The sequence below is a fragment of the Lactuca saligna genome, chromosome 8 (genome assembly GCF_052625555.1).
Source record: "Lactuca saligna cultivar CGN05327 chromosome 8, ASM5262555v1, whole genome shotgun sequence".
Taxonomy (NCBI): Eukaryota; Viridiplantae; Streptophyta; class Magnoliopsida; order Asterales; family Asteraceae; genus Lactuca; species Lactuca saligna.
The window spans coordinates 171,138,189-171,158,660 of record NC_136424.1 but is presented as its reverse complement, the minus strand read 5'-3'; the positions used below and the strand labels follow the sequence as shown (position 1 = coordinate 171,158,660).

General features: G+C 31.9%; 2 protein-coding genes and 1 long non-coding RNA gene across 3 annotated transcripts; all 3 read right to left on the bottom strand.

The window, feature by feature from the left end:
- Window positions 1-298: 298 nt before the first annotated feature.
- LOC145012767 (uncharacterized) lies at window positions 299-1,933 on the bottom strand. Its single transcript, XM_078971557.1, has 3 exons — window positions 1,833-1,933; window positions 1,507-1,756; window positions 299-1,432 (listed from the first exon to the last, which is right to left on the bottom strand). The coding sequence occupies exon 3, from the start codon at window positions 950-952 to the stop codon at window positions 476-478; it is 477 nt and encodes a 158-aa protein (XP_078827683.1). The 5' UTR covers window positions 953-1,432; window positions 1,507-1,756; window positions 1,833-1,933; the 3' UTR covers window positions 299-475.
- A 3,006-nt stretch (window positions 1,934-4,939) lies between these two features.
- On the bottom strand, window positions 4,940-5,855 carry LOC145012828 (uncharacterized). The gene is made up of 2 exons (XR_013664685.1): window positions 5,468-5,855; window positions 4,940-5,391 (listed from the first exon to the last, which is right to left on the bottom strand). It is a non-coding gene; the product is annotated as an uncharacterized LOC145012828 (long non-coding RNA).
- A 2,170-nt stretch (window positions 5,856-8,025) lies between these two features.
- Window positions 8,026-13,756, bottom strand: LOC145010173 (serine/threonine-protein kinase STY46-like). Its single transcript, XM_078968745.1, has 16 exons — window positions 13,371-13,756; window positions 12,745-12,859; window positions 12,406-12,467; window positions 11,954-12,052; window positions 11,411-11,465; window positions 11,155-11,265; window positions 10,670-10,720; window positions 10,432-10,583; window positions 9,903-10,010; window positions 9,567-9,640; window positions 9,311-9,486; window positions 9,121-9,216; window positions 8,756-8,836; window positions 8,617-8,670; window positions 8,407-8,541; window positions 8,026-8,269 (listed from the first exon to the last, which is right to left on the bottom strand). Exons 1-16 carry the CDS (start codon window positions 13,586-13,588, stop codon window positions 8,192-8,194), a joined length of 1,665 nt encoding a protein of 554 aa, XP_078824871.1. The 5' UTR covers window positions 13,589-13,756; the 3' UTR covers window positions 8,026-8,191.
- Window positions 13,757-20,472: the final 6,716 nt, after the last annotated feature.

The following is a 20,472-nucleotide window of genomic DNA, read 5'->3' as shown; positions in this document are numbered from 1 at the left end:
TAGAATGCAATTGACTGTTTTATAATGGAATGGAATGGAATTGACTGTTTTACAATGGAATGGAATTGAGTGGTTTGTAATGGAATGCAAATGATTGGTTTTCTATTGGAATGAAATTGAATTGAATTGAATTGAATGATTGAATAGAATTAAATGGTATTGAATTAGAATGAAATTGAATTGAATGATTGATGGAATTGAATTAAATGATTGAATAGAATTGAATGATTGATGGAATTGAATTGAATGAGTGAATAGAATTGAATTAAAACAAAAACATAGCAAAAGATTATAGCACTAATTGTTCATACCGTAATTGAAAATAGAGATACATTACAAGTCATACCATACATAGACAACAGATCCCAAAAGTCATACGATAATTGTTCATAACATAGACATAAAACATAATGACAAATATAACAAACGCAAAAGATCATAACACATACACAAAATATGATAACACAATCATAACTTAAGCAATACTTTTCCCTTTCTTCCCAGCCTTCCTTGTCCTGCTTGAAATTCCATCACATGCACTTTGAGTTCCACTTTTCCTACCACCACCTGCACTTTGAGCTTTCTTCCCAACATTCCCTTTCTTGCTTGAAGTACCATCACCTGCACTTTGATCTTTCTTCCCATCCTTCCCTTTCTTGATTGAAGTACCATCACCTACACTTTTAGCTTTATTCCCAGCCTTCCCTTTCTTAATTGAACTAGCATCACATACACTTTGACCTTTGCAGCTTCTTTTATTATGACCAAGCTTTTTGCATTTTGAACATGTCACACTCTTATCCTTCCTTGATGTTGTACCACCCTTCACCATATCTTCTAATTCAATAGTTGACTTCCTTCTTTTCTTCCTTGGTCTTCTGATGGGGACATGATGATTGGGAGGGAGCAAAGTGGTTGGACATGGAAACTTTTTCCCAAATTCTTCTTCCATTCATTGGTTCAATCTTGAAAGAATACATTTCCTTCCAAGTTTTTAACCAGTTCGTAGAATGAACCCATTCTTCAGGTACGCCAACATTCTGCTTATTTTTTCTCATGTCCCATATAGCAACAAGGGCATGTTTACAGGGTATACCAGTGAGTTCCCATATTCTACAAGAACATGTATGTTGAACCATGTCTACCACACATTGGTCCATCCATGGACCACTCACCTGATATTTTCCATTCCCACATAACTTACCCACACATTGAGCTGCATCATATTTGTTTCTTTCAAGCACACTTGTTGCAGTTGGAGTTAATGGTCCAACAACCTTATCAATTACCTTTTGGACACTCACAATCCTTAACATAAGGTACTCTCTAATGTACTCAAGGCAAGTGATAATTGGTTGGTCATGTGCTTTCTTAATTTGATTATTTATGGTCTCACACAAGTTATTCAGAAGCCCATCACAATGAGCTCTCCCTATAATATAAATAAAAAATTATGTGAGAAAGTGAATCATTTGGTAACAATTAACCCAACAAAATAAAACAAACCTGCGAAGTGTGCCCTAGACCAATGTTGAGGTGGAATAGCTTTAATGCATTCATAGCAGTCATTGTTTAGCTTTCTTAACTCTTCCATAGCATGGTTGAATTCTTGTATTGTTGTTGTACTTGCACAGTTCCACAACATGTCCTGAAACACCTTTCCCCTCCATATTTTCTTCATGTTTTCATGAATGTGTTGCAGACAAAACTTTTGTTCTGCACATGGATACAATGTACCAATTGCTTGCAACAAGCCCTGTACAAAAAGTAAACAAAATTAGATGTAATGTATACAATGTGCAATAAGAACCAAGTCCATTGAAATTACTTACCTTCTTCTGTCAGATATAAAGGTAAAGTTGGAATTAGCTTGCAAATCAATGTCATCACCCAAGCACCTTAAGAACCAAGTCCATGAATTTACATTCTCGGCCTATATGACAGGATGTGTATAATTATTTCCATCAAGACCCTAAACATAGTGAAGGAGTTGATAATTTAAATAAAATGGAATAAAATGACACAAGATACGTGTTTACATCTTACCACTATTGTGAGTATCATTCCAGGATAAGGCTCTTTCATAAAAGTCCCATCCAAACCAATGTAATCTCTTTTACCAGCTAGAAAAAATTTCTTTAATGGCCCTAGACAGATGTAGATCCGTTTGAAAGTTCTAGTCTCAAAAGTTGGGTTTGGCTCATTTTCGACCTCTATCTTAACTGTTGTCCCTGGGTTTCGAGTGTGAAGTTCTTGAACATAGTCTCGTAGTGTAGTATATTGCCCTGCATAATATCCCCTTACTTGATTCAATGCTTATGTTTTTAGCCCTAAATACCTTCATCTTCAAAATATCTACCTGGTATACACGTTGAAGTTGTTCTTGTAAAGCTCGTGTAGGGACTGTAGGGTTGCTTTCAATCTGCTGCACTATTTTCTTTGCCAAAAACTTGTAGGTACAAGCCTTCACATTTCTTGTTTGTAGACATCTATGCTTTTTTCCTAGGTCTTGATCTCCTAGTCAACATCTTGTTTCCACTTGCTAGCATAAAGTACCCATGGACACTTGTTTTCTTCAGTTTCTTTATTTCTTTGACTGGGCCCACATGGATCAAGTTGACCAAGGTCTGGGATAGCACCTTTACAAATTGCTCTCACTCTGTTTTTGTCATTTCTTATAAAGTCTAGTTCCCTCTTTGTCTCCACAACATGTTGTCTTATTGCATCTTTCAATTCTTTAGATGATGTGAATTTTTGGTACACATAGAATGGATCACTAAAGGGGTGTTTGATATTGCTTCTAATTGAGTCCAATAGGGGACCCGGTCCAAAAAAGAAAAAATAGGGTGTTTGATTTTGTTTTTACCAAGGTTGCAAAAATCGCTCGACGTTGGCTAGTCGGTAGACTGGGGTTAAGCGATTAATCGGCTAGGCGGAGATTAATCGGGGGATTAATCGGGTACCATTAATTGCTAATTTATTGGATTTTAGAAAAAAGAATATGACTAATATCATATCAAAGTTCGTAAATACCACTAATTTGATAACAAAATATGTTAATATGATTAATACAACACTAATCATGCCTTAAATAGTTTCCATTGAGATAAAATTTCTTCAAAATGTTAAAATTTCATCGTTTTATAATGTTTCACTCATTATGTATACAAGGACTAATCGCTATGCGCCCTTTAATCGGTCGAGTAACGCCTAGGGATTAATCGGAGATTAATCGGGACCTAGTCGGGATTTTTACAACAGTGGTTTTTACAATCAAGGACTCAATCCAAGCTATGGACTCAGTCCAAGAAAAAGCGATGATTCAGTCCTTCCCTTTGAATCGTTGGACTGGGATGTTGGTTATGCATTTACCGATTTTAGCCTACGTTGACAACCTTCACAGAGAAAAGGCAACGACGACCTGCTCCCCACCCTCATCTGCTACTCTTCCGTCGACTTTCTTCCTCCGACCGGTTAACCGGAGACAAGTACATCTTGCATTTTCTCGTTTTTTATTGTTTGATTCTTGCTGAAAAGTTCAACTTTTGCTGTGATTTTCGACTTTGTTCTCCTTCTTTTGGTTCTTTTCGATTTGTTGTGCTTGTGTGCTATAATGGATTAGTTATTTGCTCTTTTTCTTTCTCGATTTTTACTATGAAAATAGGAAAGAAAGAGAGATATAGAGAGAATCAAGAGAGAAAAACCATAGTCAATGATTTTTTGTGATCAAAGATGGCTTTACTCTTGTCCTTTTCGTGTTTTTGTATTCCTGGACATGGTTAGAGAAAGTGAAAAAGTGGGATGTGTTCATTTGTCGTACAACAAAATATTAGATGATTGATTTGTGATATTGTTCACACCATCACTCTACCCATTAGACCAAAGTGATTATTAACCAGCACTGGTTGGCACAGGCTTCTATAGCAATTTTGATACAAGATTTCATCAAAAGGAAAAAGGCAACATAAATGGGTGGATACACTGTACTTTGGTTCAAATTAACTTGGGACAAGAAGCAATGTTTCTGCAGAAGGATTCAAGCCTTTTAAACAAAAAATGATGTTGGGATTAAACAGTTTGTTTAGTTCTTAGTGGAAAACAACCCCTGTTACTATCTTCTTTGTTACAATGAAAGTTTTTGATGAAGATGAAGTTTGAGATGAATTTCCAAAGTGATGTATGAAATCAAGTGAAAATATCTTGGTAAAATTGTAAATGTATTTTGTATAACAGTTTATATTTGGATTTTAAATAATGTATGTTTTATTTAGATTTTATGTTACATATTGGATTTTTATAATTATTTTATCCAGCAGAACATAAGGGTAATATTGTCAATTTTTTATCATTCACCAGAGTCAGTCCGATAAATAATCAAATAGATAAACTCAGTTAGATGTTGACTTAGTTAGAACTTCTAACTCAGTCAGCTTCTAACTCAATAAGCTCTAACTTAGTTAACAACTATCAAACGACCCCTAACTCTTGCTTCACTATTTCCATTGCCCTTCGGATTGCCTTAATTGATTTTTTTCTCCTGTTGCTCCCACATTCATCAGATGATGACTCATATAAGAATACCGCATTGTTTACAACCTCAATATCATCAATTTCCCTTGTTATCATTTCCTTGACATTTGACCCTCCAAGATCACCCACCCACTCTATATCTTCATCAATATTTAACTAAAACTCATTCATGTCTATCTCAGGTTCATCTAGGAGGTTATCTAAGTCTACTAAGAAACTCACTATCATCACTATCACCACTATCACCACTATCATTAACATCATTTCTATTGTCACTTTCATGAGTAATCCCTCCAGGTTCTTCATTTAGAATTTGATCAAATTCATCAAATATACCTTGTGTTTCACATTAGGCATCAATTTGGTCACTTTCAGTTTATTTAGTTGGCACAACATTTGGTTTACTTGATCCAATATAATCCCCTGTTTCAGTTTCCCTCCATTCCAAAAATAGCCTTCTACTACATGAAGGTTGATCAACGATTTCTTCAATCCTAACTTTACAAGGGGTAGATGACATTGTATATGTATGCAACACTGTTTTACCATGTTCAACATAAACTTCAATCAGTTTATGTTTACCTACGTATGTACCCAAATGGTTAATGTCACTATCACTAGCCAATGTAAACAACCCAAAGTCCAAATCTGAAAAGGGTCTTTTGAAGTGGTAATAAAGCAAATTACCCTCCTCAACACAACCTAGGGTCTCCATCATCTCATCAATATCGTGTACTCAAAACTCATCAATGTCCAATAGATCAACGTATCTTTCTTTTCCCTTGACGTACCTCCTTCCAGGAAACTTCATAAACTCTCCACCATAGAATAATCTAATAGAGAAGATAGTTGGATTACCAGCTGTAAAAGAGAAAGCTTCAACTTATTAGCTTGAAATTTGTAAGTGATAAATTTAACTTTTGAAAATAGGGGTTACCATAATGTTTTTCAACGTCTATTTCTTCCATGTTTGCTCTAATCCTCCAACCCACCATTGTTACTTTGATGATTCTTGCAAATTTTTGAGGAGTTAGGGTTTCCACCCGATTTTGATGAGTTACAGATTAAGTGAGAGAGAGTGTGTGTGTGTGTGAGAGAGAGGGAGGTGATCGTAAAATGATCGGAATGAAGAAACGATTGGCATTGCATTTAGGCACCATGTATAAAATGACGAAAATACCCCTCATGTGAGAAGCACGTGGGGGGACTTAACGTTGGGAATTGACAACTAACGGACCCAGGGACCAGGCGGGTAATAAAAATAAAACGTGGGGATGGTCCTAGTGCAAAACAAAACATAGGGACCAAACGCGCAACTTTAGCCAAACCACAAGGACTATTTCAATAATTTGTTCTTTTACATTAAATAAAGTTATACAAATTAATTTAAAATCATTTAACCTTTAAATGATGTAACTAACACACTTCAGTTAATTCATACCATATGAGTTAATATACAATATTAATTTTCACAAAGTAACAGATGCAAGAGTTATGATATTTTACTATGAATCATCCTCTCTAATAAATAAAGATCTTTTTACCACATGTTACATTTTCATTTATTTTGACATATGTAATTTTATGGTTATTTTAAATTAATTTTTATTTCACATGTCATTTTATGGTTTTTTCATTTTATGAAAATTTTAGAGTGTTTAAATGCAATAATAAATGCATATTAATTTCATTAATGAATCTTTCTTCTAATTTCAAAATTACTAGATTAAATATTTATAAATTTTATTTATTTATTTATCTAAATTATATGTTTAAGTTTAAAAGAAAAAAAAAACACTTTAATTTTTATAATTCAATATTTTCTCACTTTTCTTATAAATTTATACTTCTCAAATGTTTAGAATTTTATATATATATATATATATATATATATATATATATATATATATATATATATATATATATATTTAATTATAAATGAACTCATGTAATATATGGGTCTCACATATAATATTTATTAAATAAAATATCAATTGGTGTTTGTTTGCTATTGTGTAACCCTATAAGATCATATGTTATTATCGATATTATTTTATGATTATTTATGACCATATATAACCAAAAATATCAAATAAATTTTCGAACAATTAGCAAGTCGACTTGGCAAACATGTTGAATCGCATCTAGTTTTTACATCTCGTCTAAGCATAGTACAACTTGATTATAGCACACAGTTGAAATGTTGTTTTCAAGGCTTCTGTAAATCGTGGTTTGTCGTAGTGGTGAAAATAGCAATGCTTCTTGGATCATGAACCCTCCGCATAAAGTTATTAGTTTTGAATAGCACACAATTGAAACTTTGCTCCGGGTCGAAAAGTTATTTAAGCGTCTTGCATTTCATGAACCCTCCGCATAATTTTTCAATATGGTGTTTCAGGTAGGGTCAAATAACTTACATTTCTCTCTCTCTCTCTCTCTCTCTCTCTCTCATATGTCATAGAAACGGAAGTGGGCTAAATAACCAGGTTTTTAGTTTTGAATATGCTCAGCAATAGCCACGACATCAACATCGGTATAGTTTTTTGCTCCAAAACCAACGCATGCTTGTGAGTATGTGATTGGAAATTGAAGAAAGAAGTGAGGGATTGAGAAAACAAGATTTCATAAATAATCTCGATTTTAAGTGGTGTGGTGAAACAATACAATCAAGGCCTATCTATATCAAGTCTAGATGGACAAAATTATTATTTTGGGGTTTCAAACCCTTTGAAACATCCATATAAAGTGACGTTATTTTAAACCTTGATGGCATGGATTATAGTATGCAACAAAGGACTTAGATTAATTAACAGAAAACCGATCCTCTATCTTTCCTCATTTATAAAAAGGCAAATTAAAAAACCTATCAACATCCTTATATTTTGACACCCTTCTTTTACCGACAACAGCAACAATACATAATTTTTTACCCATAACAAAAACATATTTCCATTTTTTCTCTTCCTGAGAAATTAAATATTCTCCTAGTTTCTACTTTTCCTCCTACCATATCAAATGTTGACATGTGTCACATTTAATTAGACATTTAATGAAATTAATAATCATTTAATCCACTTGTCAACATTTGAGTAGGAACAAATGGTAGGAGGATATTTATCCTCCTACCTTTTGTTCCTACTTTTCCTCCTACCATATCAAATGTTGACATGTGTCACATTTAATTAGACATTTAATGAAATTAATAATCATTTAATCCACTTGTCAACATTTGATATAGTAGGAGGAAAAGTAGGAACAAATGGTAGGAGGATATTTAATTTCTCTTCCTATTATCGATAAAAAATGTATAGATGCTTTGATGATACAATTAGTTTGTTGTACGCACATTGCTATTTATGTATTAAGAAATGTAACGCAAGTATATTGCTATAGTGGGTTACATATCGCTGAAATTATGGTGAAAAAACATATACATCTTGCTACTATAATTAAAAAAAATATGGTGATTAAGATACGTTTTGCACAAAATAGTAATTACTTGCAAATATATGCAATGAAAATTATACTTTTTTGTAAGTTGGACAATTTCTAGTCCAAAAAGAGAAAGGAAAAATAGGATAATTAAGTACACTACTGTACAATGGCTTACATAACAAACCATTTTAGATACCACAGTAAATAATAAATTACGAGTTTTAGTTTAATGATGGCCCCGCCTAAGTAGCGATAGGAATCGACCCGATCCCTTTTCTGTCCGCCTGTCCTCCGCATTTTCAACCTAGAATATGGAACCAATGTTTAATTTTTTTCATCATTATTATATAGTAATATTTCAGTGTCTAATTAAATTGATAAAATTGTCAAAGGACGTGTTTTTCTATGTCATGCATGAAGTAAAATATATAAGTTGCGTACTTCAATAGTTATTTTCTTGAGAATATCTATGATCTCAGTGAAGTCTGGTCTTAAAGCTGGGTCCTTTTGCCAGCATTTCCCTAGCAATTCTGCGAGCTTTGGTTGAGTGTTCTTGGGTATAGTAGGCCTTAAGCCCTGAAAAGTTGGAACATATATGTTAATAAAAATGGAAATTTATAAGGTTGAACAGTGTAATGATTTATGTTTTACCTTTTGAACTACTCCAATAGCTGCCTGGACTGGGGTCAAGAACTCGTATGGAAGCTGGAAAAATAAATATACAAAACACATGAATATCAATGTACATAAAAATATACCAAAAGTGAAAAAAAAAAAAAAAAAAAAATACCTTTCCTGTGAGCAACTCCCACAAAACAACCCCAAAACTGAAAACATCTGCCTTGAGATCATACGGCTTGTGTTCAATAACCTTCATTGTAAAAAAAGTTATCACGAAAAAAAACTCATCATCAAACTTCCAACCAAACATACTACGTTTGACATGTACTGGATCAGTCAATAGGACAAAATAGTAATTTGTCCCACCCAAAAAGGTAAGACTGTCTCACTTTTTTGGGTAGTACAAAAAGTTGTAACGTTTGTCCCATTGATATCTGTCTGTGTCAGTATCAGTTTCAGTACAGTGCATGTTAAATACAGTACAAGGCCTAACAAACTAAGAATCGTAAAGAAAGATTGATAGAAATGAAGCACCTCGGGAGCCATCCATCTATATGTCCCGGTTTCTGCTGTCATGACACCTGTCTGAGCCTTCACTCTTGCGACTCCAAAATCAGCCACCTTAACAACCTGATTACAAAATATCAGTAAAGAATATTGAATGATTTAAAAAAAAAAAAATATATATATATATACTATATGGAATGCAAAAGGAGATGATTACATCATTTTCATCCATGAGAAGATTTGCACACTTGAGGTCCCTGTGTATAATATTGTTTTGATGCAGGTAGTTCATCCCCCTTGATATATCAATTGCAACTTTGAGTAATATTGGAAGCTTAAATGTACCCTTTTGTTTGTGCAAATAATCATACACACTTCCCCCACTCATGAATTCTGTACAAATTTATACAGTTAATAAAAATCTACCCATGAATAAATAACATGGAGAAAAATCAAAATCAATTGAAAATTACCTGTTACAATGCACAAGCTTGATGGTTTAGTACATGCTCCAATGAACTGCACAACATTCTTATGTCGGATTTTCCTGCATATAGTAATTAATTAAACGCATATTTCTAAAAATTTTATAACGATAAAATTCGGATAAAATAACATGCATAAATATTTAAACTCAATTTGTTACTCATGACATGACATAACAGGTTGTACTGAGTTTGCCTCTGATGTCATTCAGACAAAAGCTGCAACTTTTTGTCTGACCCTAAAATGTAGGATAGGGACTAGCTTTCAATCTCTTGTTTGTGAAATTGACGTAAATGCCCTCCTTATGCGAATTGATGACAAACCTCATGATATAAACTTCTTGGGCAAATTCTTGTTGCATATCTGTGTCTATACGCTCAGCCTTAAGCATCTTTATAGCTACCTCTTGACTACGATATGTACCTTTATATCTAAATTATTAACACATATAAAATGTCAGCATTTAAAAGCAATAGAGAATGTGTAATAAATTAATAACCCCTTCATCCCAAAATAAATGAAGGTTCTAGATACTAAACATGTAAGAGTTAGGATATTCCTTTACATATGCAAATCACCATTGATAATTATTTGTTAAGTATTTGACATATTTTGTTATCATATGTTTAATAAACCTTCTAGGCTTCCCCTATTGTTTACATATTCTAGAAGAAGATAGTCAAAGTAGTCAAAGTCAAAGTCAAGACTATGATTTCCATGTTATTTTCATTGCAGTGAATATTTACTGGTGTGTATGAGCCTACATTCTTAAAAAACTGAAAAATGAAAAGGGTCATTAGATTTAGGCCAAAATCAAAAGCCAAAGGGGTAATTTAATTTGAGAAGACTTACAGATCACCATAAGATCCAGATGCAACTTTGTGATCAAGGGTCAGAAACTGAGGATCAATTTCCCATACATCTGTTCCATCATTTGGTATTCTTAAGTGATCAATTTGGCAACTTTTTCCTCTTTGGTCTTGATGATCTTTCCAAGATTGTTTCTGTATAGACATTAGAATGAAGTCAAATAGTCAACCTCATACTCATTGACTTACAATATCAGGTCAAAATATCTGGAATTACATACCTCAAGCTTAGAAAGTTTTCTTTCTATTGCATCTCGGAGCTCTTCAGTTTCCTAAAAATGTATATGAAAAGAACATTTATAAAAAAAACAGAAAAACATGACATAGTACAAAACTTATGATTGTTTTTAAAGAGATTATGTCACTAAATAATAACCAACAGGTTTGCCCACTGAAGTTTCAATTATATTCCCTTGTAGTGAAATTTTGTATTTTCTGTTTCATTCTTATAAAATTTTGTAACTTTTTGCTGATGTGGACGTATAACGTGGCAAGTTAATTGCAACAATTTAATTAGATGATAACAAAGTTTCAGTTTAAACCTCTTGAAAATGAGTTTGAGGTGCCCAAATGGAACAAGCATGAAACTTGTTTACAATTTAGTGACATTGTCCATTTTTTTTAAATACAAAACTTATGGAGTTAAAAATAAGTAATTTGAAACTAACTATATGTGTGATAGATTTAAAGGAGAAGAAGAAAATACCTCAAATGCCCATCCATCAACAACAAAGACATCTAATGAGTATCCATCTACTGTAGAAAAAGCATGTGCTTCCTGGATATTCAGTCCTATTTCAGCCAGTAAGCTTGTCAACTGCAATTTTTTACACATCTAAATATTCATCATGTGCAAACAAATGATGAGGAGGAGGGCATTTACGTCTTTTGTATATATGAGAGATCAAGCGCAATTCTTGGTCTACCTTTTTGTGTTAAAAAAAAAGTTGTAAAGTCTTTACCTGACTCAGAAGCTTTGGTTTGTCATCTGTTGAAAAGGTGATTTCATGCATTGGCCTGTATAATAATAAAAAAATTGTAGAGTAAGTTATCCAAGAATAAACATTATACTTTTACAATACTGAAAGTTAATTAATTAACTACATTATCTATTTATAATGTGTCCAAGAATCTTCAACATGTTAACATCTAAACAAATGGAAGTATGTAAAAGATCATAAAGCATGAAATAAATTAGAGTTTTAACAAGAGTGAGTTAAAGAAGCATAAAGGCATTCAAAAGGATTTGAGAAGCTAATATCTTGTTTCAATATCATAAAAAGTTGTAACTTTCTAGTTGCCTCTTAGTTTTTTGGTGCTTAAGTTCATAGTGCGCTTCAATAACAAAGATTTCAAAGATAATAAGATTAGTTTTCAACTATTTTTATTATGTAAATAACAATACAGCATCATGAATGATACTGAAATAGTGTTATATATCAACATGAAAGGCTGCATAAGTGCAAATAAATCAGCATAGTTAATATATATATATATATATATACCTGGGAATGTCTATGTGACTATTTACAGAATTATTTCCATTTGCTTCAAGTGCAAGGGCTTCAAGATTAGGTGCTGAACCAAAGGCAGGTGGTGGATGACTGCTAACATAAAATATATATCATCAGAAAACAACATTCAAGATCTCAAAATATCAAAAGAGACAGAAATGAACAAGAAAAATAAGGCAATACTTGTTTAGGACTTAACAGGCTGAATAAATGAATGATATTAGATAGATCTTTGGTCAACAAGTTAAATAATTCGTAACATTGAAGTTGTATCAAATATCTGTTATTTATGTAATTCATAAGCTGACATTTTTTGTCATTCAGATTTTTTGTTCATAACATTGATCAAACAATCATTTTAGTCGGCACTAATTCTACACGGAGGGGTAAAATAGTCATTTTCTATCATTCAGGACATAATGTGTAGGTATCTAAACTTGTACCTTTGGGTTGTCTGTTTCCCAGGTGAGCTGCAATCAACTGAATCTTCTGAACTCTGAGAAACCTGCAAATAGGCAATACAATTAGAACCAGCTATGCAATCACATAGAATTATTAAGATGAGAAAGATTATAACAATTAATAGTATAACATGAACAGAAAAAAGAAACAGGGAGGGCATTCACGTCTTTTGCACATTCGAGACATTGAGAGTGAGTCATGTGATCATGTCCTATCTTGTTCACCTTTTTGGGTGGGAAAAAAATTGTAACTTTTGTCTCATTAACATAAGTTTCAAACACAGTCTAATGTATGTCAAACACAGTATAAAATAAACAAACCTGAACAAGGCGAACATCGAATACAGGCCCATTAGCAGGATCATGTGCTAAACTCAGCAATCTCTTGTGCATGAGTACATCTTCTGCCCTTTCGACATTTACATCAAGTGCATACCTTCAATACAGCATAGAAAATGCATCAGATATGATATGAATAAACTATTCAACTTTAATTTCCAACTCGCCAGAAGAAAATATTAAAATATATTATCCAAGTGGTATTAAGAAACAAAGAAATCCCTAGGTTAAACAGATCCACTTACAGACAAACACAACATATAAAATATTATATAATGAGGAAGATTTATATACACCAGTAGAAAAACTAATAAACATAGACAAATTGCTACGCAGAAAATCGTTGAATACATTCAATCAATGATAGATGACAAAAAAGTGTCTGAAGATCGAAGAAACAAAATTTGCTTCCTTCAACACCAAATGTTAATTCCGCCTTTTTCAATCCAAATCAACATTAAAAAAACATAAAATTCATTTACAAATGTGATCTGTTTTACGTTTTGATCATCTGTGGTTCTATTATCAAAAAAAAAAAAAAAAAAAAAAAAGGTTGAAATTGAATGGCTATACAATAAGAAAAGAAGATTAATGGATTTCACATATACCTGGTCGGAAGACGATTGAAGTGCGCAAAGAGCTCGTCATCAAAACCAGGTTCTTTGGCTTCATCGCTGTTGGATTCTTTGAGTCGCAGAAGAATCTCATTGTAAACCTCTAGCTTTTGTATCTGATTCCGGTTATTGTTATTATTCATCGCCGCCGTGGACGGCCGTTTCGATTCCATACTCATACTATCACAGCGCTCGTTATCCACCGTCACCATTGATACAAAATCAATAATATATTTATCTACGTAAATCAAATTAAGCAACAAAGACCCCAAAATTCTTTCGAGATCCGATTGAATCACTTTTCAAGTTATAAAAGGAAGATTGAAGAACGTAATCTTCAAATTTGATACGCAGTGTGCCTTCCGCTATGTGCATACATTGTGTACATATTCATGCCTTCTCTCACCCTCTCTATATATAGTATGTGTAGGGAGATATTCTTAATTTATCTGTTTTCTATTTTCGGGTTAAAAACGGTGTCGTCTTGTGCAAATTAAATTTTACAATAGGAATCAAATTGTCGTGTATAGCATAAGTCCTTCGATTAACATAACTCATCACAACATTTTAGTAGTATGATGTTTATCCTTATAAAAAAAGTGGACATATTTTAATAATATTTGTTGGAAAAGTCTTTAAATATATAAAGACAAAAAACCGGGTTATTGTTTTTATTTTTAGGAATTTTGCTATTGAAATACTTTTAGTCGGCTGTAGACATGATATAGTACGAATACTACTATAAAATTTTATGGATCAAACGAGAGAATACAGTAAAATTACAATAAAATAATACCTCTCGTGTAAAAAGAAACCAAAACCAATAGGATAATACATATTGTCAAACAAAAAAATAAATAGACTATATTATATATAGGAAAGGTAATATATTTACAGAAAAATAATATTTTCTGCAAAAATATAATAAGATTACAATATTACAGTAACATTATCTGGATTATCCGGAAAAAATCTATTCTAATAAATAATATTATCTGCAAAATATAGTAAGATTATATTATTACAGTAAAATTATCTGGGTTATTCGGAAAAAAATCTACTCTAATAAATGAAAGTTTTATTTTTGCTACATGTCACAGTCATTCAATTTGGTTAATGTCATTTTGTGGCTTTTTTGAATTAATTCATTTTCCACGTGTTATTTTATGAGGAATTCTATTTTAATAAATTTCATATAATATTTTAATGTAATAATTATAATAAATGTATTAATAAATAAATATGAATTTCATTAATGAACTTACAGTCTTATTTTAAAATTCTTAAATTGAAGCTCATTAGTTTATTTTATTTATTTATTTAAATTTAAATGATAAAAAAATAAAATTTAATAATTCATTATTTTTCTTGTTTTCTTATATATTCAAAGTTTTTAAATATTTAGACCTTTATATTTATTTTTTTTAATTAACTGATATAATACATGGTCCTTACACCTAGTGTTTTAAGAAATAAGATACATTTATTATAAAATTTTGATATTAATTTAGTTATTTTGATACTTGTAGATTTTTGGTATTTGTGATATAAAATTTGGAATTATTTTAATTCATAGGCTTTACTGAGAATGTTCATTTTTTAAATATATATCTTAGAACCATATTGTATATAAAAATTCATGTACTTTCAATCAAATTTTGTCACAGTAAAATATTTTCGAATTTAGCTGTTAAATTTTTATGTTATATGATTATAATCACATCAAGAAATATACATTTAATTACGGAACTTTTATTTGATTAGAAGGTTAAAATATTTATCATTAAGTTATCGGTTTTAAGAGTATTTATTATAAATTATAACTAATTAAATCATTTCTTTTTATTTACATGTAATTTGTCTATATCTCGACTTTATAGTTCAAAAATTGGAATTATAAATATATCATATCTTCTAGTATAAAAGTAGAAAGGTTGACTTTGGCGGGTAGTTGAACTTTAGACAAAGTAGTGTACACTTCATGTGAGAAATGTGAATTGTAGATAAAAAGGGGTAGGGGATGGAGAATATGGTCTTGGCCTATTGATTTTATTTATAAATTTAGCTAAAAGTTAAAAGGTTTGTATATCTCAGAAAAATGTACGAAACGTTTATAATTTGTTTGTTTTGTTTTATTATAAATCTTAAATTATAATCTAATAGTTTAATTTTATGATGTTGTTTGGTATAAATCTATAATGTTGATTGGTACATTTGAAAAGAACCAATCTATTATGGTGATACTAACATTATCATTATAAACCCATCATTTAAATTGCAACAACTTGTGGGTTAACATGATAATCATGATCAATATATTAATAATAATATTTGTTAATCGAATAACCAAACTTAAAAACTTTCTAGGAAAAATAAATTTTTTAAAATAAAATTTATCTTTTTGAGTTATGTCTTCTTGTACACTAAAAGTTTGAATAGACTAATAAATAATGGGAATGAGAAATTGAGAATGCATAATAAGCTTAATTTTTTAAAAAGAAATTAAATATGTTTTACTTTCCTTCCTACAAAATTTTCTATATGAAATAATAACAAGTATATTAAAATATAGTTAATTTTATCCAAATATGACATATATTATGATTTTATATGGATAAAAAGATAAATAAAAAAAAAGAATAATTTTTTTTTACTATTATGTCATTATAATTTTTTTTTTGTCTTTTTTTTTTTTTTTTAATTATTTAATGCAGTATAAAGTGATGTAAAAGATTTAATGTTTTAATGCTATAATCCAAGTTATTTTGACCAATAAAATGGTATTTTACATGTTCGAGTCATTCGAATTGGTGAAAAATTATTGAATTGCCGCAGAAAACGTAAGCGCCTTGGAGTTGGAGGTATATATGCCACGTGGGAAGATCAGAAAATGTGACATGGCAACAAGAAAGCGGCTTTTCGGAGTCCCAAGGGGTCGGTCACATTGACTGGTCAATGAGGTCGTTGCATGAAGTTGTTACGTGACCTCGTAATTATCTTTTTCCATGTGTTTAGGCGCGATCGATTTTACATTAGAGAATTCTAAAATGGGCATATTCTACAGATTTATGCTATTTCAATTCACGATTTATAATTATTGACTTAATAATAAAATAACATAACTTATAAAACAAGAAAACAAATATGAGATATATGTTAAATAAAATTTTTATTTTTAGATGGTTTATCAAAAAAACAAAGTTTAGAATATTTATTCCTATAACCATATTTGTAAATAAAACATCACATACCAACAATATTTTTATAAATAACATTTTTGAACGAAAAATGTAATCTATTGATACGAACTATTCCTAATTTAATCTATGTTTGTAACAAGACTTGAATTTTTGATTTCAAACAAGAAAGATAACACTAAATACTGTTGCACCAGAAGTCATTTTTAACCTTTAAAAAATAACAATGATATTTTCGAAAATATATATTTTTTTAAAATAAATTCATTAGTCTATTCGAAACGGATCACATTTTTATAATAAGTGTCATTTTCTTCTTCTTCAACATCACTTCATAAATTTTCTTTTCAAATTTCTCTGCATAATTTCATCAGGAAAATGTTCGAAACCTAAAAAAATCATTATATTTTCAAGTTTTAGAGTTTATTTTTTTATTAAAAAAGATTTAAATTCATAATTTTTTATCAACTTTCCAGTGATATCAAATTCAATATTATTATTTTTTTTTTATTTTTTTATCTGTTAAAATTCACACTCTGAATCTGCATAGATTTACACTCTGAATCTGCATAGATTCACACTATGAATATGTATTTATTATTTATTTATTTATTTATTTTTTAATAGAATGGGTCTGCATTGATTCACAGTGTGAATCTACACAGATTGTTAATCGAAATAAATTAACAAAGTAAAGAAAAACTTATATCGAATTTGATATCAATGGAAAAACTATAAAAACTTATGATTTTTTTATAGTTTTAGTTTTTTATGAGAAATAAGCTTTAAAAGTTGAGAAAATGTCGATTTTTTTGTATTAAGATTTAAAATAGTTCATTGTTGAAATATATATATATATATATATATATATATATATATATATATATATATATATATATATATATATATATATATAACCATAAACTTTTATAAGGGATATCACAAAAAAAAAAAAATTCCAGACAAAAGATAGTAAGATAATTTTATTTAAGTACGATTTCATTAGATATAACAAACTACACTACAAAAAATTAGAGTATTACCGGCAACAGTCGTTGCCACTAAAAGTAACATTTGCCGTTAATAGTATTAGCGGCGACATGTCGTCGCTAAAACTTCGCTGCTGATACTTTGTCCCTGATAATCTAAATGTCGTCGCTAATAACAGGTTGTTGCCGCTATTAACAGGGTATCGCCGCTAATAACCAATTGTCGCCACTAAAGGCGTCGTCGATATTAATATTTTTTTTTCACATTAAAATTGAAAAAAACTATATAAAAAGTAGAAAAACTATTATGATATTAATTAAGCTAATCCCACATTCTTCCATTCCAAAATATTAATCCAACATCCGTTTAAAATACTCATCCAATTTAACATAATATAAAATATCGAAAATACTAGTATAAAATACTTACACAAACAAAACATACAAAAATCCTACAACTAGCTACTCGTCATCATTGCTCTCCTCGTCTCCTCCGTTTTCATTTTGTTGTGGCAACGAATGAAACCAATCTTCAATTGCGGCACTACATTCCGGGTACTTTAACATTGTTTGAAGCATTTCCAAGTATAAATAAAACAACATAGTCTTATAAGTTAAACCAACATTATAACATTCTATATATAAAATATACATTCCACATAAACTAACAATTACCAAATTACACATATTGCATATAACACATCATAGCATCGAACTATAACTAACAATTACCAAACTACACATATTGCATATAACACGTTATAGCATTGGACTTTCATAAACTAACAATTACCAAACTACAAAATACCAATATATCAAACTATAACCAAACTAACATAATTACCAACATATAAACTATTATCAAACTATCAATTACCAATATTTGAAACTATTACTAAACCACCAATTACAAACATTTGAAACAAATACCAAAATTAAATAGTTTTGTCACCTTTGATTGTGGCGGTGGCTGTGTCAGTGATTGCTCGTGATCGTACATCGACACAACCGTAGAAGGTGTGCGCTCGATGCCTCTGATGTGGCCTTGTCGAACACCCAATATTCATTCAAAACAATTTTGTGTATCCTCAGGTGTTAAACCGCTGGCTTGTGAAGAAGCTTAAGTTTTTTACTGATCTCAAGGAGTAAAGCATTTTGTATTTTAAAAAAAATGATAAATATCATAAAAGTTAGATTATTAAATACCCATTGACGATATAAACATTTATATAAAAATACAAATTAACCACTTACATATAGTTGCTCGACTGCAGGACTACTAAATACCCCTTGACGATCAATATTAGCCTTATAAAATGCTTCAATTCAAGTGATGTCCTATTTAACATTAAAAGTTAGATTAATTATAATTTAAATAAATAGTTAAATATATCATAGCTTACTTCTTTGAAATGTAACGACCAAAAATTTCAACATAATTTAAACTTTTCAAAACAATTCATTTTAATAACATTGTGACAAAAAGGTTTTCAATACGTTATTTATCAGAATATTCCCAGGTCCATTTCATAAAACATAAACGCGAGGAACGGTACGATCACCCCTTTGCCTTGCCACAGTCTCCTGAAGAACCTGAAAAACATTAAACCACAACTGTAAGCCCGAAAGCTTAGTGAGATACTCCCAAAATACCAACCACATATACGCCCTTCCAGACTACGACCTTCCGGTCCAAGAACATATTGCCTTCCGGCCCATAACATAAAAGCATACATAACATAACAGAACATAGAACAGCCATGCATACTGGGTTTACTGTGTGACTGGTCTACCGGACCCACCATCCGAGTCTAGTCATGTCCTTTGAGTCTACAGTGTGGTTGGTCTGCCCGCACCGGGCCTTGAACCCACCTGGTCCACTCTCCGAGTCTACAGTATGACTGGTCCGCCCGCATCGGGCCTTCAGTCGGCCTGGTCCACTCTACGAGCCTCGGCACGTTTGGTCCGCCCTCGAGAGGCCTACAGCCTATCCGGACCACTCGCTGGGCCGTCGGAACAACCGATCCGCCATGGGTATCTTGGCCTACAGCACAAAGCAGGACCCGCCTCAACCCATCTCTAGTCCATGTGCACATAACATACAATCATATAACAGTCATAGTTAACAAACTGATCAAGCGTATCACATAACATATCAGTACCCTAACCAGGTTACCGACCTAACCGGTCACTAGCATAGCATTACTCTACATATCGGGAAACTGACCTTAATCAGGTCTCTAGCATATACCATCCTAGCTACCAGGATGCAGACATGTCAAGAAATAACATAACAACCATATCCGAGTCACAATCCAATAAAGGGTCGGCCTTGGTGCCTTAGACCCTGTCGATATAGTGAGGATAACTCACCTCGAAACTACCGGCTGAAAGGATAAGATCCCACTGCTCCGAACTCCAACACGAACTCCTCCACTGAACACCAAAACACTCAACTCAATAAATACCCTTAATTACCAAAATACCCCCGGAAGACAATTGGTCAACCTTGGACAAAGTCAAAGTCAACCCCTGACTGACTCTACTCGCCGAGTCAACCCGATGACTCGCCGAGTCCCCAAGCTCCGAACTTCCCTCAACCCGCGACCTAACTCGCCGAGTCACCCCGAGACTCGCCGAGTCCAACAACTCTGAGTCCACTCGCACCCAACTCACCAAGTCATCCCTTGACTCACCGATTCTCGACTCAACCAGAAAATATTGGGACTCTTCGACAAGACTCGTTGAGTCCAAGAAGTCACTCGCCGAGTCTAAGGCTATCATCAACCTACTCGCCGAGTTGTTCATCAACCTCGTCGAGTTCTAGCTCATCTTTAAGCAACTCGTCGAGTCCACCCTTGTGACTCGCCGAGTACAACCGGTCTGAATCCGAACAGAAGTATTCTAGGC

Excerpts from the sequence above, each read along its gene's own strand:
- LOC145012767 (XM_078971557.1), bottom strand. The coding sequence starts at position 952 with ATGGAAGAAGAATTTGGGAAAAAGTTTCCATGTCCAACCACTTTGCTC.
- LOC145010173 (XM_078968745.1), bottom strand. The coding sequence starts at position 13,588 with ATGGTGACGGTGGATAACGAGCGCTGTGATAGTATGAGTATGGAATCG. Across the intron at positions 10,584-10,669 it reads GAAAACTTTCTAAGCTTGAG|AAACAATCTTGGAAAGATCA; the intron begins GTATGTAATTCC and ends ATGTCTATACAG. Across the intron at positions 10,011-10,431 it reads TCTGGATCTTATGGTGATCT|ATATAAAGGTACATATCGTA; the intron begins GTAAGTCTTCTC and ends TTAATAATTTAG.